Here is a 27,948-nt window from a genome sequence, read left to right as displayed (position 1 = left end):
ATGGCAACCCAGTCCAGTATTCTTGCCTGGAGAATCCCCATGGACTGAGGAGTCCATTGGGTTGCAAAGAGTCGGACATGACTGAGCGACTAAGCACAGCACAGGAAAAATAATCTGAAAAAAAGAGATAAATATATATGTATAACTGAATTACATGCTATACACATGAAACTAACACAACGTTGTAAATCAACTATTTATGTCATTTAAAAAAAAGGATGAGTAAAAACAAAGTATGAGAATTAAAGAAGATACTGTCAAGAATAGTGCATATTATTATCCATCATTATGTATGTTTATTATATATTTAAATAATTGATATATTAATAACAGTAACAACAAGAAGATCTATGAGGTCTGTAATCAGACAGTTTAAAATGTTATGGTTTGAAAGTAGGAGTGGAAGGTGTTATGAGTAGTATCTAGAAAGGATTTGTATGCCCAGATTTGGAGAGGGGCTTTCTAAGCTAAGTAATACTTAAGGTGAGCTCTAAAGGTTAACTGGAAGGAGTTAGCCAAATCAAGAAGGAAAGACAGGGGACTCCCTAGCTGTCCAGTGGTTAAGACTGGGCACTTCCAATGCAAGGGTGAGGGTCTGATCCATTTCAAGGGAACTAAGATCCCACATGCCCTGTGGTGTGGCCAAAAAAAAGAAGAAGGAAAGGCAGGGGCGCTGTGCCCTAAGAATAAGAGTGTTAACTCAGCAGTTATTTACGGAGCACCTGTTAGAGCCAGGCACAGTTTTACATACTGAACCTAGACTAGTGAACAAACAAAGTTCCCTGCTGTGCTGGAGCTTACACTGTAGTGGAGAAGATAAACCATAAACAATAAACAAAGTAAGTACATTATATATATTTGGGAGGTTGATAAGTGAAGGCCTGGAGATAGAAAAGAATGATCTGACTGGGCCATAGAATGTGCTAAGAGAGAGGCAGGAGATGGTACAAGGGGCCAGAACATTAAAAAAGCCTAACACATGCTAAAGATTTTGTGTTTTTTCTATGGCAACAAAGAATCAAGAGGGTGCCATGATCAGAAATTTATTTTGACTTGCTCACTTTGGCTGCAGTATGGAGGGTTGGAGTGGAATGAGATTGGAAACGGAGAAAAAGCCAGTTAGGAAAGACCTGGATGAGAGGTGGTGATTCAAACCAGAATACACAGCAAGAGATGGACATGAGGAGACTGAACAGAAATGATCAGAAATGAAAGCTTATTAAGGAGTAGAGTTGGTCAGATTGACTGTGGGGATGAGAGAGAGGAAGTAGTCAAGAATGGCCTTCAAAATTTCAGTTTGGGCATTTAAGAGGATGATAATCTACATCACAAAGAGATGTGTATAGAGTAGACTTCTGAGGGAAAGCGAGGAGTTAAGTTTTGAACTTATTGAGTATATGATATCTACAGGAAAATGTCCAGAAGTCAGAACAAGTGTGGGTCTGTAGCTCAGGGAGAGGTCTGTGCTGGAAACGCATTTACCAGGGCCTGATGAATTCGATTTAAGGAAAAAGAAAAGATGTTGATGATACATAACAGTGACCTCTCTGAGACAGTATACCCTAATCCACAACACTTCTTTAAAAAGCACCCTTCTCTTAAGGCAAAAAACGAATGCTGTGATCCTGAGCTTTGCATATTTTGACTTGAGCTATAATTCTGGATCACCTACAGATGCCTATCCCACACTGTATGAAACTCTCAAGGTCCACAGCTTGGTGTTAGTCATACAGACTCAAAACCAAGTTTGCTTCATTATTACATAAATCTTCCCTTAGCAGTGCTTTGGAAACCATTAACTTCCATAGGATTATTGAGTGCATGGTGACTTTTGACTCATACAATTGGTGTGGAGTGTGTTTTGCAGTGGAAGTGTGAGCCCTCTTAATAAGTACAGTGTTTTATTTGACCTCAGATAACAGATTTCTCCCAACGGAAAAGTGACCGTTCATCATATGAAGTGGATGAACTTCCTGTTACTGAACGAGAGCTGCAGAAATTAAAGAATCCAGACACAGAGCAGGAATTGGAAGTACGTTTGAACTCTTGCAAGGTCACATCTTCATTATAAATTGGTTTGGAATTTTGCTGTTTGATTTTCTCAGTTGAGACCTTCTTTTTTTGTTTTTGTTTTTTCTTTCTGTCCTCTGTGACTTCTAAGTATCCTTGTTACTTCATAGTACTTAATGTTATCACAACATGAGTATGTGAATATGTTAGTTAAATAACAGCTCAGGTCAAATCAGAATGTAACAAACATTGTTGCTGCTGCTGCTGCTAAGTTGCTTCAGTCGTTTCCGACTCTGTGCGACCCCATAGATGGCAGCCTGCTAGGCTCCTTTGTCCCTGGGATTCTCCAGGCAAGAATACTGGAGTGGGTTGCCATTTCCTTCTCCAATGAATGAAAGTGAAAAGGGAAAGTGAAGTCGCTTAGTCGTGCCTGACTCTCAGCGACCCCATGGACTGCAGCCCTCCAGGCTCCTCTGTCCATGGGATTTTCCAGGCAAGAGTACTGGAGTGGGGTGCCATTGCCTTCTCTGAACAAACATTGCTAGAGTAAGATGAAAAAATAAAGAATTTAAACAGGACCAAAGACTGAGAATAAGCAAACTAGATCTTATCTTTTTTTGGCTCTAGCTGACTCTGACATCTTCCTTCCTCTGTCCCTGTTTGGGCATTGGAAAGAAAGTGACAGCTTTGGAAAGGAACATGAGATGAGTGTGATAAAGCACACTTATTCCTCATTTATTCAGTAATCTTCTGAAAAAACATAAATGCCTATATGTACAGCACTAGATTGGATATTATGGATGTTCAATGAATGACTTAAGGAGAGCTTGCCTCCCAAATAGGGAGAAAGATTCTCAAACAATTATTTTCCTGTCATAAAATGCAAAATGTCATCAGTGCTCCAGCAGAGGTTTTATCATATGACTGCTGAGTTCTGGTTGGGGTGAGGAGTATGCCTGGAGTGAGATGATGAAATTTGAGCCATCTAGGTGAGAATTACAACTCTTCTTTAAGTGGTGTTCATTGGCTCAGAGGCAGAATAGAGGGACTTAAAGCCGTGTGTTTTCTTGTACTCTCCTGGCTACCTTAAGCTCTGATTTAAATTGCCAGTGTGTCATATTTTGGTTTTCTTTTAGGTGCTTGTGAAGTTAGAAGGTGGAATTGGGTTGTCTTTAGTTAATAAAGTCCCAGAAGAACTGGTCTTTGCAAGTCTTACGGGAATCAACGTGCACTACACACAGCTGGCCACCAGTCACATGCTTGAACTCAGCATACAGGATGTACAGGTGAGTGGGGGAGGCTCAGAACTTGTTGGTTTTTTTTTTTCTTCCTGCTGAACAGCTGACCAGATCAGCCTTTAATGTTCTAGGAACTTCAGTGCTCTGGTGCAAATTTCTTGTGGCTGTCAAAAAATTGTCCTATGAAAAGAATCATTTTTACCTACATTTGTCTTTACTGATTTTTCCAGACAGCAGAATTCTGAATATAGTAGCTAGTCTATCAGTAACTTGGAGAACTTAGTCACGCTGGTACAGAAGAAGGTGACTGCTGGTTCCCCATCTTACAAGCAGAGAAAACAATGAAAATCGATCTAACCATCATTTAGAGGAACTGAAGTTCACCACAGGGAGAAAAGAAAAAAGCTAGGGAAGTGAATCTGTGCTTCTGACCAAGATGGAGTAGAGGGATCTGATTTACTGTCCTTCCTGAAACGCCCCCCAAATCCAGATAAAATAAAGAGACAACAGATTCAAGACACTAGACATCAGGCGACAAAGGACAGTGTGATCTCCAAAAGGTGGGGAACAAAAGATGTGAGCCTTGCATTCATTCCAGCTTTGTTGTTGTTGTTTGGTTGCTAAGTCGTGTCTGCCTCTTTGCAACCCTGTGGACTGAAGTCCCCCTGGCTCCTCTGTCCTTAGGATTTCCAGGTAAGAATATTGGGGTAGGTTACCATTTCCTTCTCCATCACTCCAGCTTGCTGCCTTGAAAAAGTTTTCAGGCCCTGCACCAGGTGGAAAGGCTGAGACAGAGCCCGTAGAGTGGATGAGCTGAACAGAACTGAGAGTCCTAGGACCAAGGCAGCCAAAGTTCACAGGACAGCAGACCTGGGAGGGGCATGCTGCACGGAAGGAAATCTCCGGAGATCAGCAGAGGACACAACAGATCAGAGGTGTACATGAGGAGACTACCTTCTGAAAAGCTCACAGGAACAGTGTCTGCAGCTCAGCCCCAGCTGCAATGGGAAAACTGATAATTATGGGACACTGGGAAGAGCCTTCCAGAAAGTCTTGGGCCTCCATGGTGCATGTTGAGGCCTGAGCTGAGCACTGCTCCAGACCTACCTAACAAATCAGTCGTATAAAAGGAGGCTCTGAAACGATCAAGCTGTTTCCAAGTAAATTAACCATAACCCTGAACAAAGCTCCAGATTCAGTGGAATACAGAAACATCCAACACCCAGCAGAATGAAAACCACAGTGTCTGACATCCTGTCAGAAATCATCAGGTGTGCCAAGGGGAAAGGAAAGACAATACATAATGAGAACAGTGATCATTCCAAACCAACCCAGAGTTAACACAGACATTAGAATATTCAAAGAAGGACATTAAAACTTACTATAACTGTATTCTATTCCACATGGTCAAAAAGTTAAGTGGAGACCTGGAAGATAGTCAAATCTCAAATCAAACTTCTAGAAATTAAAATGAAATGGAAAAAACACTGGATTTGATCAGAAGCAGATGACACAGTGAAGAAAAAAAATGATGATTGAACTTATAACAAGAGAAACTGTTGAAATAGAAATACCCAGAGAAAAACAATCCAAGGAATCAAAACCTAGAAACCCACAAAGAGACCAGCATCAGTGACCTATGATAAAATTTCAATCAACCTAATATCAATACTATATAGATAATTGGAATCCCCAGAAGAGAGAGAGAGGAGAGGACAGAAAATATTTGAAGAAATTTTGACCATAAAAATTTCAAACTTAGTGAAAACTATAAACTCACAGAAGCAGCTCAAATACAAAGCCACATTCACACCACCCCCCTTGCCACACACACACATAATGGAAGCTATACCAAGGTACATTATAATCAGTTACTCAAAACCAGTGATAAAACATCCAGACTAAAAAAGCATGTTCCTTCCAAGGAACAAAGGTGAGAATGACAACCAGTTTCTCATTGTGAACAATACAAGTGAGAAGATAGTCAGCAATGTTTTTAAAGTTGCTCAAACTCATGTCCATTGAGTTGGTGATGCTGTCTAACTAGTTCATCCTCTATCGCCCCCTTCTCCTCTTGCCCTCAGTCTTTCCCAGCATCAGGGTCTTTTCCAGTGAGTCAGCTCTTCGCATCAGATGGCTAATGTATTGGCGTTTCAGCTTCAGCATCAGTCCTTCTAGTGAATATTCAGGGTTGATTTCTTTTAGGATTGACTGGTTTGAGTTCTTCTTATTCAGGGAATTTGGAACGAGAGAGGCATCAGTAACCTGTTGGCTGAGAGTGTACGCTTTGGGGACAGAGAGAATTGGAGTCCAGTTCTCGTTCTGTCACTGACTAGGTGTACAGCCTTCAACAGGGGTGTCTCTTCTCAGTGTCTTCACCTGTGACGTGAGGACAGAGATGGTCCCCAGGAGGTTGTGGTGAGGATGCAGCTTTAATAACTCGGACAGCCTGGCAGTCGTGTGACTTGCTGAGATGATCCTTGTGCGGGGACTAGCTCAGTGCTTGGCACATGATGTTGTTTACTCACTCAGTCATGTCTGACTCATTTTCGACCCCATAGACTGTAGCCCACTAGGCTCCTCTGTCCCAGGGATTTCCCAGGCGAGAATAGTGGAATGGGTTGCCATTTTCTTCTCCAGGGGATCTTCCCGACTTGGGGATCAAACCTGTGTCTCTTGCCTTGGCCAGCAGATTCTTTACCACTGAGCCACCAGGAAAGCACCCTTGACACACAGTACTCACCAAATAAAGTATAGCTCCTATTACTGTTACTGTTACCATTATTGTTGCTGGGTTTAGTAGAGATATGTTTTTCCAAAGGTACTTTCTGAGTGACCTACATATTTCAAGACCCGGTTAAAGGTAAAAATGAAAACTGAGAAACTTGCCTGTTTTTGTCACTGCCTTTTCATGTCCCAGGTGGACAACCAGCTCATTGGCACCACTCAGCCCTTCATGCTCTACGTGACCCCTCTGAGCAACGAGAATGAGGTCATTGAGACAGGCCCAGCCGTGCAGGTGAATGCAGTGAAGTTCCCCAGTAAGAGCGCGCTGACCAACATCTACAAGGTAGGCTGGTGGACTTGCTTTGTCCTCTCACAGCCCAGGCTCTGAGCAGCAGTGCAGGCCGCAAATGGCAATAGTCCAGGGGAGTAAAGGCACAAGCAACTCAACACGTTGTGTAGCTGGATTGATGGAAGCTTCTCTTTAAACTTTATATTCTTGGTTGTGTTATTGATGATTCTCAGGTGATAGGACTGAATCCATCAGAGTGTATGTTTTTCACTATGAAGTCTCTGCAGGAAAGTATAGCATCTTCTAGACTGATCATGACCGGGCATGGTCTAGATATATTATTAATATTATAATCCATAAATTAACACACAGCATTGTAAAACAGCTATACTTCAACAAAATAAATTAAAAAAAAAAATAATCTCAGGCTACTGGACAAGGGGTAGGAGGGGCTTGACTTGGGACAGACACCTTGAGCTGCCACGGTGTTTACTAAAAGCAGATCATACTAAAAGTGGATCATTCAAAAAATGATACGCTTTCTTTCCTGGAGAAGTCTTCATGTACAGCTAGTGTTGCAGTGCTAGCTTGTCTGGGAAAATGAGAGTAAGAGGTTGCTCCTCATATTTCTGGTCATTTGTGTCAGGGCCAGTGGGGGCCGTGCCTGCGTGTGGCCCTCACTTTCACAAGTCCAGTGCCACTGCCTGAACCAGATGCCATCCACGTGAACTCAGTAGCATGGTGCATCTGAGAACGTTATCCTGACTAACTGACAGGCGAATTGTCAGTTAAGCTTGGTGGATCGTGAGTTCACCATGGTGAATCGTCTATTAAACATCGTCTGGAATTTTGAGTTCATTATAACAATGGAGAGAGATGAGGCAGAAGAAAATTGGCAATATGATTATGAAATCACATTAAGAGACCATGCCGTACCACTGGGGCCTTCTTAGGTTGCAGATGAAAGTTCCTCTGATGTTCACACTGTAAATCAGAATTTCTTTCTCTTTAGCACCTGATGGTCACGGCTCAGAGATTCACGGTACAAATTGAGGAGAAACTGCTCCTCAAGCTGCTGAGTTTCTTTGGCTACGATCAAGCCGAATCAGGTAATGTCCAGTGTTCCAGGTTTGGAACATCTGGGAATTGGCCCTAGGGTGGCGTTTTTTAGTCTGCTTGTGAAAATAGGTAGCCTCTAGATGCCTGGCGAGCTCCCTTCTCAATTCACGGTCTGAGTGGGGAAGCTAAGGCTTGGGGTCCAGTCCTCTTTCTCAGTGTTGCCCGTTGACAGGCAGTGAGGTATACCTGCATATGGAGGGCCTTCCAGAACCCAAGCATACCCAGGGCAAGCCTTTGGGAAGCAGTCTTTTGTTCCTCTTTGCTTCTTGTTCGTTTTTTTTTTTTTTTTTTTTTTTGACACATCTGCTTTAGGATGGCAGAAATGATATTATTCATTTAGCAGAGCACTTTGTTTCCTAACCTCTGTTTATTAAACAGACTTAGGGCCAAGAATCAGAAATCCCTTCAGCAGTTGCTTTGGTTTAGCTGAGGAAGAAAATTGGCCAGCCTCAACCCCTTAACTTTATATTTTTCACATCTATTCCCTTATGCCTTAACTCAATTACAGAGGTTTCCAGTTATTTTACTATTTTTGGAGAGGGGAGTAAGGTAAGCTATTGAAAAACCTAAATTTTCCAGTGATGCTCCAGAAATTATTTAGCTGTCGTCTCTTTGTTTAGATCCTCATCATGGCCTTTCAAGACTGTTTATACAGCTTAGAAAGAAGTCAGTAATGCTTAATCTTTTGAAGACTAAATATTAAGCCTAAAGAAGTGATAAGATTGAGACTTTTAATGTTTATCTGCCCATGTTGGCTAGGGGGAAGAAAATTCCTGGGGATCTGTGAAATAGGAACATACATGCACACAGCGCAAGAAAAATGTTTTTGCTCTTTTTATCCCAGACTTAGAATTTAAGCTTTAAGCGTATTTGGGGTCAAGAGCGAAATCCTGTCTGTCTAATGCTGCGTTCTCCACTTTGGGTGGAAACGCCAGTGTGTGTTTGTATTCAGAAAGCCACTTGAGCCTGCTGCCAGGTATCTGCTCTCTTTGGGTAACTTCCTAGGAAGTTTTACTTTAAATTTGATTGGACATGCTCTTCTTGTAAGTTGCTCTAAATAGATTTCTCCCCATGCATTTTCTAGTGGATTTAGACTTTTATAAAATCCTTGCCTGCCTTTCACTGAGGAATCTTCTCCACTTTCTATAACTATTCCTGTTCCCTGAATACAGATAAGCCTGTCTTTGTTGTGCTACCTTTTTTTTTTTGTTAAACCTATTCCCCTCTTTCTATAAATAGAACTATAAAAGCTTCCAGTGTAAATTTGTTTGATGTGTAGCTATGTATAGTCCCTTTGGTTTTATTTCTAAGGCACATAAATCCAAGTGCAAATGAGCTGCCCACACAGATGTGGGGACCAGCATCAAGCTGAAGAGCACACTGCTGTGTGTTAGCTCATGTTTGTCCCTTTTACTTCATGAGATAACAAGTGACTAATCTGCTTCCATGTGCTATTTAAGTGATGTCCAATGGGAATTCCCTGGCAGTCCAGTAGTTAGGACTCTACACTCTCGCTACCAAGGGCCCAGGTTTGATCCCTGTTCAAGGCAGTAAGATCCCATAGGCTTCACAGTGTGACAAAAAATAAATAAATAGATAAATAAGTAAATAATGACAACTGTTTGGGAGAGAGAGCGTCCCTTGTCCTGATGTCGGTTCTCTATAGCCTGCAGCCTGTTTCTTTTTAAGACATTATGTTTTGCTCAGATTCATCATTTAATTGGTCATGTTCATTATGAGGAATGAAACTACGATCCAAGTACTTATTTTGATATTATTTTCTGAAATAAATTCATAAATCTGGGTCATTTATAGTAATAATAATGATGATAAGGACAGGGTTTCTAGAAAGTGCGTTGCCCCATGACCTTTGACTTTCCCAACCTGGATTGTTTTTTCCAGAGATTATATCTGCCAGGTGGTGCAGAGTCGCAAATCAGTAGTTTAAGCTATTGTACTTTTTTGATAAACGTGAACCAGATCTGCTTTTATATAGAAGTGATATCAGGACACTATATGTATTACTGAACCCTGAAAAGCTAAATTTAAAGAGATAAATGTTTTCATCTTCCTATGAATTTCTTTTCAATGTGCCTGAAGTATTTGAATCATGAGACTTTTTAAGGAGACTTATTTTAAAAAAAACAAAACAAAACAACAATTCTACCTTTGTGCCAGAGGTGGAAAAATATGATGAAAACCTCCATGAAAAGACAGCTGAGCAAGGTGGGACGCCAATCCGATACTACTTTGAGAATCTCAAAATCAGTATTCCCCAGATCAAGCTGAGCGTGTTCACCGCCAACAAGCTTCCGCTGGACCTCAAGGTGAGCTGCTCACCGGGGAAGTTGTGAAAACCACTTTTCCTGGGAAAAGAATGGATGTGCTTACTACCTGCCTTTTCCTGTCCAGCCTCATCATTTGTAGCAGATATTTTTACAGGTTTCCCTTTTTGAGACAGTTTATAAACTCATACGTGTATGTACAGTTGACCCTTGAGCAGCACGGGGGTTAGGAGCACCCATCCTCCTTGAACTTGAGAATCCGCATAGAAGTTATCATTGGCCTTCTGCATATGTGGTTCTGCAGCCAAGTGCATACCACTGAAAAAAACCCACGTGTAAGTGGATGACGCAGTTCAAACCCATGTTGTTCAAAGGTCAGCTGTATCTTTCTTTCTTTTTTTTTTAATGTTGAAGTATAACTTTACTGAAGATTAAAGAGTAACAAAAGAATAAACACAGAATTACATAAAAACCCATCTGCCCTTTGCTTAGCCCTTGGCTTATCTCAGTGAGGCAAAAGCCCATTTTGTGGACCACCCCCAGACTCGAGAGAAAAGCTGCAGCCCAGACAGTATCTTCTTTTCATGCCCAAGACACACCTGTCATCCTCCTCTCCTCCTCTCTAAGTATTCATCCCTTCTTGAATGGTTGACAGCAGAAATGTCTGCCACCTTCAGGGACGACATGGTCACATACCCACTGAGATGTGGGGCCCCCACCCCACTGTACCAGCATGTGACCCTCCTACAGAGCATCTGGATGTGCACTTGACAGATGCAGTCTGAATACTGTCTTTATTTTCTACAGTAAAATCTATTAAAAATTAAGGGATGTTCCTCAAATTCTGATACAATATTTGACTCAAAAGTCCATATTCATTTTCCCCCTATACTGAGCCGCCCGTTAGTATATAAGAAATCAGAAATTTTAGAGATCCATGTGTCCTTAATGATCCCCTGCTTGATAAACAAGAATTTTGGAGTTCACAGGGCTTTGTCATTGAAAATAATATAGATGGATAATGTAGAAATAGATAGGTAATGGTAGGAGTAGGAGAACTGGGTAAATGTTGAAAAGCCTTTCCTTGGGTGGAGTCTCCATCTGCCTCCCTGCAGCTGGCATCTGTTACTTCTGGTTCTTTGCTCTATTGCTCTTAAAGATATGATGGTGTCTACCTCCTCACTAACCACCAGTCTAAGACTCCCACTGCCCCATGCTGCCTCTTTGAAGATGCTGCAAGGTGGTCTCTCTTTCTGAGTGGAAGGAGATAGCGACATGAACTAATAAGTAGTAGTAAAACTGGAGTCATAGATAGACATACCTCTGGGTCTGCCCACGTCACAAGCAAGTGAAGCAGCCCAGGGGGGACGTGGCCCTCGGCGTGTACACAGCCCTCAGCGTTTGCACACTCCATCTGTAATGGGCAGTGCAGCTCAGCTCCAGCCCGTTGTCACGGGGTAACGTGAACCCAGAGCTGCCAGATCTTCGGAATTCTTAAAGTGAAGCCGGAAATCTGGACTTTTATGTGGAATCTCCTGGTCTTTAAGTGTTGGCAACCCATTTGAATTTTTTTGTTTTTGTTTTTCAACATTGTGGGCCTAACAACACATGTGCGGACCTCATGTGCCCCACAATTTGCCTGCTCACAACTTCCAAAATAGACTTACAGGTAATAGGACAGTAGCCTGGTCCACATCAGGTCCTATTTGGATCAGGACAGGGCCAGGGTGATAGTTTCATTAAGGCAGCAAGTGGGGTGAGTGGTTGGGAATGCTGGTTGGGAACCAGGAGCTCCTGCAACCATCCTGAGAACAGTGCCTTCTTGATGGACTATCCTGTTGGCTTAATTTGCTTTAACTTCATGTTCCCCAGGAGACTGAAGATACTTATAATCAGCATGGGAGTGGGGGAAAAACCGTGGGAAAACCACTATCTTGCTCATATTCACAAGTATCCACTTGACTTACGTGACCCTTCGGAATGGGTTTGTTTGATAAAGTATATATTCCCCCAGAACACTTGGCACTCGCCCAGCAAACCAATGTCAAGCATTTCCTGAGAGTTAAGGACTTCTTGTTTTTTAAATCATCTTATTAAGAAACACAGACACCTAACTGTTCCCTTTCAGATTCCTCCTAGTAGAAAACTTCCCCCCAGACTGACGAATGCCGTGTGATTTTCTCCAGTTGAAGTGACTCCAGACCCCCAGTTCCAGGGTATTGACGCTTGCCAGTTTGCTTTGCATGCAATAAACTAGGAATCATCGAGGTCTGATGTTTCATTTGGCACTATACTGAAGGCCAAAGTTATGAGGTGTGGGCAGGGGGCACCCTGAATGTGGTACGTTAATGTTTCACACCAGGCGGTGGGAATTGGGACATCAATATTAAATCCTCAGCTTGTGGAAGTCACCATTTCATTGTGTCTTGAGTTCTCCTCATGGAGTCTGGGACCCATAAAATAATGTCATTTATTCAAAGAGTTTTCTAACAGAGTAATATCCCTTGATGAGCAGTTCTTGGGAAGTGCAATCCTCTCTTTGAGATGAATAGATAGCGGCTAAAAGAATAGAGTACCGTCCCAGAGCAGGAATCATGAGAGTCTGACTAAAAGGTAACTGTGTCTTTGGTATTGAAGGAATAATTATCTTGATTCTCTTGACTCCAGACCAGAAATGAGGCTGTCAGAAGTCTCAGAGGGAAGTCTCTCCAGGTTTACAGTGAGGGTACATTATTGCCAGATAAGAGTGTCTGTTCAGAGGACTCAGAGCAGTCTCACAGGTGCTATCTCGATTGGATTCCTTGCTCTGCGATGGAAGAAGGGGGAGATAATAGCTCCATCTCACAAATGCAGAAAGGAGAGCAGGGCATTCCCCACCCCCGCCCACCCCATCTCCATTATTCTTCCAAGTTTGCATGTTAGAGGGCAGCAGAGTGATATGGAAAATGCCAGGTAGTTTATGTGTTCGTTTGCCTTTTTTTTTTAAAGATCAAAAGAGTCCAGGAACCTTTAAAAGGTTTCACAAGGTGGCCTACAGCAGTCCTTTTCCCATTTAAAGCACTGGGGTATTACAAAAGAAGGGCTTTAATTGAGCAATCTAGTTTGGAAGAAAACCCACATTTTAATGGTCAGAGAGCAAGAGGGTGGGGGTAAGGGGGAATTTCAAACAAAGACACTATTTAAAAAGCCTAAAACTGTCTTCTCAAAGGCTTGAAATAATTTGTTGGGAAACTTCAGACCCTTTACTTTTTTCCTCCCCTCCCTAAATAAAAACCAGATTTGTTAAAAGGAAAAAAGATCCAGTATTGTTAATTGTATTTCACAAAGTGCCAGAGAGGGAAATATCCCTGTAGTTTTAAACACTGTCCCAGGAGGAAAATGGGCAAATACCCTGCTTCACATAAACAGTCTCTGTGTACCATAAATAAACCTTTAAAGAATGAATTCCAGACAGTTTTGTTTAGTGCAGGATAAACTGAGAAAGGAAAGGACGTGGCCCAGGGACTTGCTTGTCATCTGAGACCTTGTGGCATATGGACAGGTATTTCTTCTTTAACTCTAAAGTTTCTGCAAGACTTCAGCAGGGTTTTTTTTTGGTTTTTTTTTTGGTCTGGAGGAGGTAGGAATGGACAGTTTCCTATTTTTATGAGGACCTTATGAGCACAGATTGCCTTCTCCAGTGTCCATTTTATAACAGGAAACTGTCTGCTACTTGAGTAAATAAGCATCAACTTTGTACACTACTGTATTTGATTAGTCATTTAGTTACTGCAAGAAAAAGCCCTGATGGGCTCTTGCCCTCCCATCTCCTGTGCTTTGACTCGCCAGAGTGACCTGAAGGTGGCAGCGTAACTCATATCAGTGTGCTGTAGAGCAGCTTTTTCCACTGTGGGGGGCCCCACAAGCAGTACCAGATAAAGATTACATTTTACTGAAAGGCCAGAATATTTCCTTGGTTTAGACAAAGTGCGTTAGCCACTCAGAAAGGGGATCGTGTCTCTAAGGTTTTGACAACTTAGTAGAGGTATTAAAGTCTTTTTGTATCAATATCATCTGTGGTTTTTCAGTGTTTGGCTGCAGTGAGGAAGTTGGGGTACAAAGCTTTTTGCCATCTCCTTTGTTTTGATCTCATTTCCTGTTCTCTGAGAAGAAAGTAAGGCTCAGAGTTGTATTACCAAAACAGACTGCTGAACTGATGTTGGTACCTGGCTTTCCCAGCATATTTATTGTTTGGTTCTGAGCAAAATGGTGAAGCCTGCTGGGCCTCAGTTTCTTCATCAGTGAAGTGGGGAAAATAGGCCTGCTCACTTCATCATCACTCACCATGTGTGTGCATGAATGAGGAGCAGAAAGTTTTTCAGGAGAAATAAAATAATCTTCTATTCTGGTCTTCATGCTTTCCACGAGATAGTCACAGTTGTGAAAATGAGCATACTCAAATCTACGATCTACTAATTATTGGCTACAGGAGTTTAGGCCACCAACTTAATGTTTCTTTGGTTTTTTTTTTTTGTTGTTGTTGTTTAAAGAAATGAGAGTGTTAGGCTGAATTAAAACTTGAGGATGCTCTTAATCTCCGAAATGTTTTGTTCTGAAATTTTTTAGTAGGCCACTAGAGACTCCCCAAGGCACCAAGTGCAGTGGTGCTCTTTCCTGTCCTATCTTTGTAAGGCCCTTTGCCATGTTCGATATTGTTGACTGCCCTGTTCTTGACCATGTCCTTTCTGGTTCTCCTCTGACTCTTCTGTCTGTTTCATCTCTTCTCCTAACCCTATGTTTATCGAAAAGGATCATTTTTTACCTAGTGGACTAAACTCTCTGGTCATATCACTTGTCCATTTAAAAAAATAATTTTATTAGTCTTTTATCACTAGTAATTTTAGAAGCTCTTTAGAGAAGTTTTGTTTTTGATGTGAGTTGCAAATATTCTTTCTGTGGTTTTTCACTTGTCTTTTTTCTTTGCTTTTGGTGTGCCTATTGTTTTTTAATCATACAAAAGCTTTTTACTTTATGTTGTTGAATTTGTTAGTCTTTTTTCTTTTTGAGTCTGAATTTCAACCCGCTCTCTGGTTTTAAAAAATTGCATCTCGTTTTTCTTCAATTATATCATTTCAGTTCAGCATGCTCCTATTCCAAAAGAATTTAAGACAGACTCTGAAGATACACGCTGAAGGATTAAAAAATAAGAGAAAATGAAGTAGAAAGTCCATTAAATTGCATATGAGATTTTAATATAAAGCCATTTTAATTCAATGGGGAATATATAGGTGTTCTAAAATAGTATTAGACTATCCAGATAGTGATATGGAAAAATATGAAGTTAAATTTGTTATCACACTCTACATAATAAATTCCAAACAGATCAGAGATTTACTGACATTGTTAGCATGAATGAAAAAGTGTTTTTATATTAAAAAAGGAGAGCACTTGGCATGCTCTCTAAAATCCTTAAATGTCAATCGTGTTAAATAAAAATATAATTGGAAAACAGACTATATCCAGAAATTGTTAATAGGCTTATAGCAGACCCAAATCAGTTGAGAACTACAAGAAAGCTAGACTGAAAAAAGCCCAAAAGTCTGTTGAAGGTATTGGAAAGTTACCAAGTCAGTACTTGGGTCCACAACTTATGAGAGGAGAGAAACTCAATCAGGTGAGCCAAACATTAACTCTGGTTTTATTTTTGAGACAGTTCTAATTGACAAAGGTAGAGAAGTCAAGCAGAAAGCAGCTCTCAAAAGTCAGAGAATCGGAGTAAAGCTTTAGACAGTCTCATGGGGCTGGTCAAGCAAAAGCGAGACTCCGTTGCTACCAAGAGAGTGGGTAATTGAGGGCCTTGTATCTTTTTTTTTAATTGACGTATAGTTGATTTACAATGCTGTGTTAGTTTCACGTGTAAAGCAAAGTCATTCAGTTATACATATATGTATTCTTTTTCATCTTCTTTTCCATTATAGGTTATTATGGGATATTGAATAGAATTCCTTGTGCTATGTAGTAGAAACTTGTTTATTTGTTTCATATGTAGTAGTTTGTATCTGCTAATCCCAAACTCCTAATTTATCCTCCCCCAACCACTTTCCCCTTTGGGAACCACAAGTTTGTTTTCTATGCCTTTGAGTCTGTTTCTGTTTCGGAAGTAAGTTCATTTGTATCATGTTTTAGATTGTATGTGTAAGTGATATCATATGATATTTGTCTTTCTCTAATTTACTTCACTTAGTATGATAAGCTCTAGGTCCATCTGTGTTGCTGCAAATGGCATTTCATTCGTCTTCTTCTATTTTTTTATTGTTGCTGTTCAGTCACCCAGCTGTGTCTGACTCTTTGCGACCGCATGTGCTGCAGCACGCCAGGGTTCCCTGACCATCACCAACTTCTGGAGCTTGCTCAAACTCATGTCCATTGAGTCAGTGATGCCATCCAGCCATCTCGTCCTCTGTCGTCTTTTTTTATAGCTGAGTAGTATTCCACTGTGTATATATATCTTTATCAATTCATCTGTCAATGGATATTTAGGTTGCTTCCATGTCTTGACTATTGTAAATAGTGCTGCTGTGAACATCGGTGTGCATGTATCCTTTTCAATGAGTTTTCTCTGGATATATGCCCAGGAGTAGGATAGCTGGATCATTTGGATCAAAAAACTAAAACTCTATCTTTATTTTTTTAAAGAACCTCCATGTACTCTTCTCCATAGTGGCTGCACACATTTGCATTCCCACCAACAGTGCAAGAGGGTTCCCTTTTCTCTACACCCTCCCTAGCATTTATTATTTATTGACTTTTTAATGATTGCCATTCTGACTGGTGTGAGGTGGTATCTCATTATAGTTTGGACTTGCATTTCTCTAATAATTAGTGATGTTGAGCATCTTTTCATGTGCCTGTTGCCCATCTGTATGTCTTCTCTGGATAAATGTCTGTTTAGGTCTTCTGCCCATTTTCTGATTGGGTTGCTTGCTTTTTTGTTATTGAGTTGTATGAGCTGTTTGAATATTTTGGAAATTAAGCCCTTGTTGGTCTCATTGTTTGCAAGTATTTTCTTCCAGCCCATAGGTTGTCTTTTCATTTTATTGATGGTTTATTTTGCTGTGCTAAAGCCTGCAAGTTTGATTAGGTCCCATTTATTTATTTTTGCTTTTATTTCTATTGCCTTGGGAGACTGACCTAAGAAAACATTGCTACGATTTATGTCAGAGAATGTTTTGCCTATGTTCTCTTCTAGGAGTTTTATGGTGACATGTCTTATATTTAAGTCTCTAAGCCACTTTGAGTTTATTTTTGTGGATGGTGTGAAGGAGTGTTCTAACTTCATTGATTTACATGCGGCTGTCCAGCTTTCCCAACACCACTTGCTGAGGAGACTGTCTTTTTTCCATTGTATATTCTTGCCTTCTTTGTTGAAGATTAATTGACCATAGGTGTGGAGGGGCTCATATCTTACACAGAAGGGACAGGCAGAACAAGGACCCCGATAGTCTTGAGCTGTTTATTTCTTGAAGCAGATGCCAATTTCTAAGTAGTCTAGGAGAAGCTAAGCAAAAAACAGCAGTCAAGAGGCTAACTAAATAGATCTTTTAGCAGTTTTATGGTGCTGGGGAGATTAAAAGTGGAGGGATGGAATTGGTTTTCAGTTGAGACTGCTGAAGGACTATACCAAACCTTATAAAGATGGAAACAGACCAAGATTATCTTTATTGTTGTTGTTCAGTTGCTCGGTCGTGTCTTTGCGACCCCATGGACTGCAGCATGCCAGGCTTCCCTGTCCTTCACTATCTTTACAAAGACTGAAAGCCAGCCTTGAAAACACTGGTTGGCTTAACCCCCTTTAACTGCCTTGTTGTTCAGTTGCTAAGTCGTGCCCTGCTCTTTGCAACCTCACGGACTGCAGCACACCAGGCTTCCCTGTTCTTCACTATCTCCTGGAGTTTGCTCAAACTCATGTCCATTGAGTCAGTGATGCTACCTAACCATCTCATCCTTTAACTGCCTGCCAAAGCTAAAGACTCATTTAAAATCTACACGTTTTTATACAAAAAGCATTCAGTCACAAGTTACCAGGCCTACCAAGAGGGAAAACAGACACTAGAAACAGATAAATCAGAAGTTGACATGATCGGACACATGATTTAAAATATTAATAATTATAAATGTGTTCAAGACACATTGGACAAAATATCATCAAATTAAAAATAGCACTGTATAAGAAGAAAAATGCAGGTGACCCTTGAATAACATGGGTTTGGTCTATGTGGGCCAATAACATACTGACTTTTCCCAGTGAATGTAGCACTACATGGTCATGGTTGGTCAAGTCTGTGGTTGCAAAACTGTGGATGTGGAAAGCTGACTGTAAAGCTGTATGAGGCTTTTTGACTGTGTAGGGGATTGGCAGTCTTAACCCCCACATAGTTCAAGGACTAATTGTATGAATATATTATAACCAAATCATATTTATTCCAGGAGTGTAAGTTAATCCATCTGCCAATGCAGATGCAAGAGATGCGAGTTGGATCCCTGGGTTAGGAAGATTCTTTAGAGGAGAAAATGGCAATCTACTCCAGTATTCTTGCCAGGAGAATCCCATGGACAGAGGAGCCTGGTGGGCTATAGTCCATGGGGGTCACAAAGAGTTGGACATGATTGAGCAACTGAGCACATGTGCTCACAAGTTTACATTTACAAATAAATCATGTCATTCACTACAGCAGCAAAATGAAAGAATTAAAAAATGGGCTTATCTCAATAGTTGCACCAAAATCTTTTGACAGAATTCAACATCCATTTATGAGAAGTCAGCAAGCAAAAAGTAGATGGGAACTGCCTTGATCTGACAATGTGTCTCCATGAGAAATCTACCCCAGATATACTATATACTCAGTGGTGGTCTGTTGAAAGCACAAAGGGATGGCTATTATCCCCACTTCTGCTCACTGTTTTGCTGGACATTCTAGCCAGGAAGATAAATAAATAATAGGTACAAACAGTGGACCGGAAGATGAAAACTTTATTATTTGTAGAGAACATGATTACCTAGAAAATCTAAAAGAATGTACAATTAAGTTATGAGAATGGATAAGTAAATTTAACAAGGTCCCTGAAGAAATTGTATAAAAGTCAATTGTATTTCTAGTCAGCAGCAATTAAAGAGAAAAGGAAAATTTGAAGGATGCTTTTACAACACCATTTAAGAAAACCTCAAATACAATATCATCTATTAACTGTGTAATGAATCACGCCAAAACTGAGTAGTTTGAAACAACGATTTTATTTGTTCTCAAATCTGTGAGTTAGCAATTTGGACTGGACTTAGCTAGGTGCTATGTTTGCTGGGCTCACCTGTAGTTATTGATGTAACTGCAGTCACCTGCCAGTCAACTGAGACCAAACAGTGTAAGATGACCTTATGACCATGTCAGGCACTTGTTGACTGTCAACAGAACCCCCTTCCACGTGGTCTCTGGTTTTCAGGGAAGCTAGTCTTGGCCTCCTCACATCGTGGAAACATCAAAATGGATGAAGGAGATGCTCCAAGATTTCTTGAGGCCAAAGCTCAGAGATTGCTCAGTGTTACTTAGGTGGCATTTTATTGTTTAAAGTAAATTATATGGCCAGTGCAGATTCAGGTGAAGGGGAAATAGACTTCACTAATGGTAGAAGATGCAAAGAATTTGTGGCCATTTTTACTGTACCACTTGATGCCTAGGAATAAATCCAACAGTGTGTACAAGACCGCTGCACAGAAAGCAATGAAATATTACTGAGAAAAAATGTTTAAATGAACAGATAAAGGGATGCACTTCGTTAATACACTGGAAGATTGAATATTGTAAAGTTGTCATTTCTCAAACTGATGTATAGATTCGATACAATCATGAAAATTCTAGCAATTTTTTTTTTGTGGCGGATTGACAGGCTGATTCTGAAATTTACCTGGAAAGTGTAAAATGTAGCCAAAAATTCTGAAGAAAAAAGAACAGAGTTGAAGAGCTTACTATTAGACTTCAAAATTATTATAAAATTACAGTAATTAAGATAGTGTGGTATTGGCAGAAGACAGGGCAAAATGAGAATCCAGAAACAGACACATGAGTCCAGTCACTTGACTTATGACAAAATTGCACTGTACTACAATAAGGGCAAGGATGACCCTTCAATAAATATTATTAAGATGATAAGATACCTCCCTGAAAAGAATACTTCTTGATCTCTGCTTTCAATGTATATATATATTGTCATGTTCAAGTAGGTTGTAGATTTGATATGAAGAGTAAAACAATAAAAATTCTACAAGTAAATATATGCAAATATCTCTATGACCTTAGTGTAGATATTTCTTAACTACAACATAGAACGTTCCTATCATAAAGGGAAAGATTGTTAAGTTGGATTTTATTAAAACTAACCAAGGTCCATCTAATCAAGGCTGTGGTTTTTCCAGTGGTCGTGTATGGATGTGAGAGTTGGACTGTGAAGAATGCTGAGTGCCAAAGAATTGATGCTTTTGAACTGTGGTGTTGGAGAAGACTCTTGAGAGTCCCTTGGACTGCAAGGAGGTCCAACCAGTCCATCCTGAAGGAGATCAGTCCTGGGTGTTCATTGGAAGGACTGATGCTGAAGCTGAAACGCCAATACTTTGGCCACCTGATGGGAAGACTTGACTCATTGGAAAAGACCCTGATGCTGGGAGGGGTTGGGGGCAGGAGGAGAAGGGGACGACAGAGGATGAGATGGCTGGATGGCATCACGGACTCGATGGACGTGAGTTTGAGTGAACTCTGGGAGTTGGTGATGGACAGGGAGGCCTGGCGTGCTGCGATTCATGGGGTCGCAAAGAGTCGGACACAACTGAGCGACTGAACTGAACTGAAGAATATTTGCTGTCAAAAAGCACCAGAGAGTGGTAAGACAAGTCATGGAATGGAGAGGATATTTGCAGTGCATTCATGAAACAGACTTGTATACAGAATGTATAAGAAAAACACCTACAAAACTATAAGGACAAAACAGACAATCTACTGTGCAAATGAGAAAAAGCCTTGAGTAGGCACTTAACAAAAAAGTATATCTACAAGGCTGATGTGTATATTATCAGGTGCTTAATCTCATCCTTGAACAAGAAAATGGAAGTTAAAACCACACAGAGTTAGCATTACACACCCATCAGAACATTTGTTTTTTAAAAAGCTTTCTATACCAAGTGTTGGCGAGGGTGTCGCCTAACAGGAAATTTCATAGGCTGCTTCAGGGGAGCCAAACCAGTTCAGCTGCTTTGGAAAACTGTTTGGCAGCATAGGCTAAGGTTGAACATGTATATTCTTTATGACCTAGCAGTTCCACTCCCAGGTAGCTTTAAAAAAAAAAAAAGATGTGTACAAATGTGCCCCAAAAGACACATCCAAAAATGTTCATAACAGCACTCTTCATAAAAAAAAGTTGGAAACAGCACAACTGTTCATCAACAGCAGTGGTTAAATAAATTGTGTTTTATTCATATGTTGGAATACTGCTTAGCACTGACAGTTTTATTTAAACTGCAGCTGTGTGCAACAGCCTAGTGACTCTCACAGACTTAACGTTGATGTCAGAAACCACATGCAACCAAGTCCATACTGATGATTGCATTTAGGTAGAATTCAAAGCAGGAAAAACTCATCTGTAATGATAGAAGTCAAGACATAGTTGACCTTAGGGAACGAAGGAGTCGTGACAAAGAGTTCACAAGGGGGTGGGTGCTTCCAAGATGGGGATAATAACCACCTTTCTGGTCCAGGTGGCGGTTACTCGGTTGTGTTTTCTGTTCAGTCGCTCAGTCGTGTCTGACACTTTGTGACCCCATGGACTGTGGCACACCAGGCTTCCCTGTCCATCACGAACTCCCGGAGCCTACTCAAACTCATGTCCATTGAGTCAGTGATGCCATCTAACTATCTTGGCCTCTGTTCCTCTTCTCCTCCTGCCTTCAGTCTTTACCAGCATTGGGGTCTTTTTAATGAGTCAGCACTGTGCATCAGGTGGCCAAAGTATTGGAGCTTCAGCTTCAGCATCAGTCCTTCTAATGAATATTCGCGATTGATTTCCTTTAGGATTGACTGGTTTGATCTCCTTGCAGTCCACGGGACTCTGAAGAGTCTTCTCCAACACCACAGCTCAAAAGCATCTATTCTTTGGTGTTCAGCCTTCTTTATGGTCCAGCTCTCACATCTATACATGACTACTGGGAAAACCATAGATTCGACTATACCGACCTTTGTCGGCAAAGTAACATCTCTACTTTTTAATACGCTGTTTGAATTTGTCATAGCTTTTCTTCCAAGGAGCAAGCGTCTTTTACTTTCATGACTGCAGTCATCATCTGCAGTGATTTTGCAGTTGAAGAAAATGAAGTCTGTCACTGTGGTTGTATCTACTTGGAGAAAAATTATTGAACCATTCATTTGATGAGTATACCTTTCCATATGAGTGGTATATATCAGTCAAAAAGTAAAACATGGGACTTCCCTGGTGGTCCAGTGGTTGAGAATCTGCCTTCCAGTACAGGGGGACAGGGGTTGATCCTTGGTCGGGAAGCTGGGGTCCCAGATGCCTCATGGCCAAAACACCACAACATCAAATCAATATTGTAGTAAATTCAATGAAGACTTTAAAAATGGTCTACATTAAAAAATCTGGACAAAAAAGAAACAAAGTAAAAGATTACAAACATATAGATCCAAAACAGATCATAAAGAATTATGCTGTGAAGCTGAAGTATTTATTTCTATGTGATAATATGTTACTTTGGATGATACTTGTGTGTGTGTGTGTGTATCTTCCTAATGTTTACCTGGAAAATCCTTATTTATGAATATCATAACCTTGACTCCCATTGGAAAGTTGACATGACTTGTAGCTTTCGTGGAATCCAGAATTACCGTACCGTGGAAGGCCATCGTATGGCTGAAATGTGTTGTTGCCTTTCTTCCCTAACTAGGCCCTGAAAAGCACCTTGGGATTTCCATTGATTCGATTTGAAGATGCCGTGATCAATCTGGATCCATTCACTCGAGTGCATCCCTATGAGACCAAGGACTTCATCATCAATGATATCCTCAAACATTTCCAGGAGGTGAGCTTTGGAGTGGTACTTGGTGTTTGGAGCACGAGCAGAATGCTTCTTTTAGTAGTTTGGGAATTCTGGTTACTGAGACATTACTGCCAGCAGCCCAGCTGAACATTTCAGCCCTGACCATTGTGTTATGGGGTCAGGTCACAGCCCATGAAGTCCACGCACATCATGAAAATACCCAGACCATGCCTCTGACTTACAAGCTGTTAGTCTTGTTTCTTAGGACTAGTCTCAGGACCTTCCACTAGATCAGTCACAACTCTTACCAAGAGTTTAATTGATGCTTTCATGATAACACAAGACTGTGAACTGTTTACCGGGCTTGGGCTCACTTTGAACAACGACACCAGTGTTCTTGGAACATATGAGATCCTGCCCTAGAGTTGAACTTTTTTAAAATCAAGTTGGGCATTTTCCATTTTGCATTTATTATCCTGACTGCAAAGAACAAAATGCAAAGCCAACACGTACATACTCTTCGGTGACTAGATAGGTCAAGATCATGTCAAACTTATTAGCTATCAGAGGTGAAGTATGTCCTGTTCTTGTTGCTGTCTCTCCCTCTCCCTCCTTCCTTCCTTCCTTCCTTCCTTCCTTGACCTCGCTCACTGGTAATGTTTCTACTGCACTGTGAGGAGGATGGGATAGTGGATGTCACTGGACAGTGGAGTCAGCTGTGGAGGTCCAGGAGGTTGGGAGGTGCGGGGTAGGTCTGAGCTTGCCTGTTCTATGCATACTGCCTGCTCCACTGAGCAGGGGCTCCACATCCCTCCCTCACTTTCCTTTTAAAATTCTCTCTGCTGCTCGTTGATTCCATATTTATAGAACGATGGAAAGGAGAGTGTGATGTGTGTACTAATAAATACTGGTAGAGTCTTTCCTGTTTCATAGCTTTTTTCTTCTAAATGGCTTTGAAGAGTACATATGAGAGTATTGAGGATAACCTCTGGGATATGTGTATTGGTAGAGGTTTAGGGTGGAGCTTAGGAACGGCAGGAGCTCACAGTTGATGAGAAATAAAGGGCAGTTGGTGGTGGAAATGGAGGACAAGACTGATTTATAACCTTTTTGCTTGGGACACTCAACCTGCAGATATAAAAAGAGGCTGGTCTTTTCTTCTCTCCCTGCTCCATTTGACAGGAACTCCTCAGTCAGGCAGCCCGGATCTTGGGGTCGGTGGACTTCCTTGGCAACCCCATGGGGCTTTTGAATGACGTTTCTGAAGGGGTGACTGGACTGATAAAGTATGGAAATGTTGGGGGCCTTATCAGAAATGTTACCCATGGAGTATCAAATTCTGCTGCCAAGGTAAGGAAAAGGAGGTGTAGTTCCACTGGAAACAGCCTCAAGAGTCCTCTCCATTACTGTAGTTCTTTTATAATGAATAGGTTGTGAAAGTTGCATGCATGGTCTGGGCTTCACTGCCCGCATGCCCTGTCTTCCCCTCACCTCCTATAACCAGGCCCTGGCCCACCGAGTGCACCTCTGCACTGCCTCTGCTTCCTCCTCTCCGTCCCCACTGCCTCTGTCCATGTGCTGGTTGTCTGTTTCCGGGGCCACTGTCATAGCCTCCTGGCCCCGGACTTCACCACAGCTTTCACAGTGCTGCCAGCATGAACTCGGTTCTCATTTTATTTTATTTATGTAAGGATTTTTTGATGTGCACCATTTTTAAAGCCTTTATGGAATTTGTTGCAATATTGCTTCTGTTTTGGATTTTTGACCTCGAGGCATGTGGGATCCTAGCTTCCCAATGAGGATCGAACCCTTGCCCCCTGTGTTGCAAGATGAAGCCTTAAACACTGGACCATCAGGGACGTCACTGAACTCTTTCTAAAACACAGTTTGATTGTGCTATTCTTCTACCTAAAATCTACCAGTTATTCCGCACAGCTCACCAGATAAAATCCAAACTGAGGTACAGCCTTCCAAAGTGAAGCAAGCCTCTAAGTCACCTGCAGGATGGCAACAATGTGATTCTCCTGTGTCTTGTGCTCTAGTGGGCTTTTTTGTGCATTGGCCTCCTGTTTGGTGGCCATTTTGTTATTCCACAGTTTAATTTTGGGCGGAAGCTGACTTTACATCTGAAGCTGGAAAAGGTGAAGGTAGTTGAAGGTGGTGGGGAGGGGGGTTGCCATTTCATAACATACAAAACGCATCTAAAGGCTCTGCTTTCCTCCCCTTCCTGTCCGCTCACTGTACAGTCCTTTTAGAGACCGTCCTTTTCATGAATGAACAAGCGTTGGGAAAGTACCCGTGCTCCCCACTTGTTTACTGTAGTGCATTGCCATGGCAAAGTCAGAGGCCCATTTGTGTCATGACCATGAGGATGGTGGCTTCAGTGTAGAGAGCCTTTCAGCTGCCATGTGGGAATTCGTGATGACAAGCAGGGAAGGAGATGGAATTGAACAGCCAACGTTTCTGTATTGTGAAACACTCTTGGTAACAGTGTACGCAAGCTGGGAATTTATTCCTGTTTTCCACACTCTTTCCTAGAGATGATGGTCCTTTAATCAGATCAGTTTCAATACCAGCAGATCTCTTTTTATTGCGCCTCACAGATTGTTTACAGTTGTTTACAAATTGAAGGCTTGTGGCAGGCCTGCGTGTCCAGCAAGTCTGTCAACACCATTTTTCCAACAGCATCTGCTCCCTTTGTGTCTCTGTTACATTTGGTAATTCTTGAACTATTTCAGTCTTCTTCATTATGATTATATTTGTTACGGTGATAAGTGATCTTTGATGTTAATTTTGCAAAAAGATTATGATTCGCTGAAGACTTGGATGGTGGTTAGCATTTTTTTAGCAATAAGGTATTTTAAAAATTAAAATAGGTACCTTATATTTTTAGACACAATGCTGTTGTGCACTTGATCAACTGCACTGTAGTATAAACATGACTTTATGTTCATTGGGAAATCAAAAAATCTGTGCAACTCACTTTATTGCAATATTTGCTTTATTGTGGTGGTCCAGATTGAAACCCACAGTCTCTCTGAGGTATTGCCTGTGCTGGACTTAGAGTTAAACCAGAACAAAATGTACTGTTTGACTTGTGGTTCAAAACAGGCAGTACTCTTACTTTTAGAGAAAGGGTGGAATGTAGAGAAGCAAGAGACTTTCTAAATCATGGTTTAGAAACATACTCAGGGTCAAAGTCTGAATGAGTCTGCACATTTCTGCCTTGAGTCATTGCCTCTGCTGCCCTTGGACCTTCACCCCTGACAGCAGCATAAAAGTGGGACAGGTTCCTCAGGGTTCTCTTAGCTACTGAACTGGTTATAAACATATGCACTTAACATATTTACTTCTGTGCACCTGTAGCTTATATAACTTTGTACATCAGCTATACGTCAAAAAAAATTTAAATGTAAATGCTTAGTTTAAGGATCTTACTTAATTTTTAAAAACTAATTAACATAGGACAGTGTCTTTGTTTTTATACTTCATTTTTTATTTTTGTTCCCCTGGGCTTTGTTTTCACTTGAAAAATACAAGACACATCATTTATTTAGAGGTCTTCCTTAACCTGGAATATGCCCTGACCTTCTAGCTTACTGTGAAAATAAAGTGAGGTATGACATTACAAAAATTTTGAAAAACACAGTCTGAACAAGAGAAAGGGGTTTTCATTTTGACTCTTTGGTTTGCATCAGTGTAAAATCTTTAGACTTTGGTCACCAAGAAACCACTGTGCTGTGCTAAGTCGCTTTAGTCATGTCTGACTGTGTGTGACCGTAGCCCATGAGGCTCCTCTGTCATGGGATTCTCCAGGAAATAATACTGGAGTAGGTTGCCATGCCCTCCTCCACAGGATCTTCCCAACCCAGGGACTGAACCCATTGTCTCTTAATGTCTCTTGCATTGGTAGGCGGGTTCTTTACTACTAGCACCACCTGGGAAACCGTTGCCCTTGAAATGAAAACCAGTGTCTTATAGTCTACAGGGGAGTGCGTCTCAGGCTCGGGGAGTGGGAGAGCCACACTCCGTTGGGCCAGTTTGGCCATTAGTACCCTCTGGTTACCTTGTGGTTGAGAATGAAGATGTGAGGAATTTGCCCAAACTCTCCACAGGTGAGCCCATGGGTGCATTTCTCCAGAGTTTCTCTGCAACATCCCCCTGGAAAGGGCCAGCCCTTTCTTTAATTCTCTCTCATTCAGGGGCATCTCATTCATCTCCTGGTTCTGTTTCCCCTGGAAAAACTATTTTTGAAGCTTGAGGGTCAGCGTGAGAATATAACTTGAGCAGAAGGGAAGGCAGAATACTTCTTGCCTCCGTTCTCACCTCTAAGTCCATCCAAAGGCCTGGGTGGCAGTGTGCCTGTGTTTGCTGGATATCATGCTTTATCTTGTTGTTGGATTTGCATAAGGGTACTTGAGTGGCAACCCTGCCTCCCATAGGGTTGGTGTTGTTCTTCATGTTTTTTCTTGCCTTTAGTGAGCTAGTCAGAATGGGCGTCAACAGACTGCTACTCAGAGGAATAGCTGTGTAATTTATTTTGATACCCCAAACCCTGGATGTGCTATAGCAATTAGTCCACATTATCTATCATGAGAAAGCAAAGAAACTTAAAATTACCACTTCCTTTTGGAAATGGTAACGTCAAAGACCAGGTCTGTCCGCTGAATGCCCATTCAGGTCATCTGTGATTCTGCATGTATGCAATTTGGCTGCAGATCTCTGTTTTCTTGTAGTTTTGTGGGTTGCAATCAGACCTTTCATGTTGCTTTGGGGGAATGTTTTGTTTGCTTTTCTGTGTATACAAGAAGAGTTTAAGGAAGTGCAAATGACCACAGTAATCAACTGTTGGCCTGTGGGAAGTATTCCTTTAAAGAGTGCCTGCGTTCCAGTGATTAAAGAACGGGGTCAGACAAGGCAGAACTGCACCTCACCAAGCCCCCTCCCACCAGCCCCTCTTGGCTGCAAAGTCCAAAGGGCTTGATTTAGTAGGCTTTGGATGGAGTGGAATAGCCCCATAAACCTCTTAAAATTAATTATAAATAGTGTGTGTGTGTGTGTGTGTGTGTATTTTCCTGGAACAAAGATCTGAAGTTTTTATTGGATTGTCAGAGAGCTTCATGCCTTTTGAGATCATAAGTCACTATTGCTGACATAGAGTTGAGCGCTGAAGGCACCTAGTAGTCAGAAAACCTGGGTTCTACCCATTCC

The 27,948-nt window shown here is 41.3% G+C and overlaps 1 protein-coding gene across 1 annotated transcript in view; it reads left to right on the top strand.

The window, feature by feature from the left end:
* Positions 1–27,948, top strand: part of VPS13D (vacuolar protein sorting 13 homolog D) — a 266,036-nt gene that overhangs the window by 144,912 nt on the left and 93,176 nt on the right. Inside the window, exons 59-65 of the mRNA XM_052654160.1 lie at positions 1,916–2,032; positions 3,147–3,296; positions 6,169–6,318; positions 7,277–7,373; positions 9,562–9,710; positions 22,645–22,779; positions 23,920–24,087. Of these exons, the coding sequence (XP_052510120.1) occupies positions 1,916–2,032; positions 3,147–3,296; positions 6,169–6,318; positions 7,277–7,373; positions 9,562–9,710; positions 22,645–22,779; positions 23,920–24,087 (966 nt within the window). The remainder of the gene's footprint in view (positions 1–1,915; positions 2,033–3,146; positions 3,297–6,168; positions 6,319–7,276; positions 7,374–9,561; positions 9,711–22,644; positions 22,780–23,919; positions 24,088–27,948) is intronic.

This window comes from Budorcas taxicolor, chromosome 16 (assembly GCF_023091745.1).
Source record: "Budorcas taxicolor isolate Tak-1 chromosome 16, Takin1.1, whole genome shotgun sequence".
Classification (NCBI taxonomy): domain Eukaryota; kingdom Metazoa; phylum Chordata; class Mammalia; order Artiodactyla; family Bovidae; genus Budorcas; species Budorcas taxicolor.
This window is presented reverse-complemented; position numbering and strand designations above follow the sequence as displayed.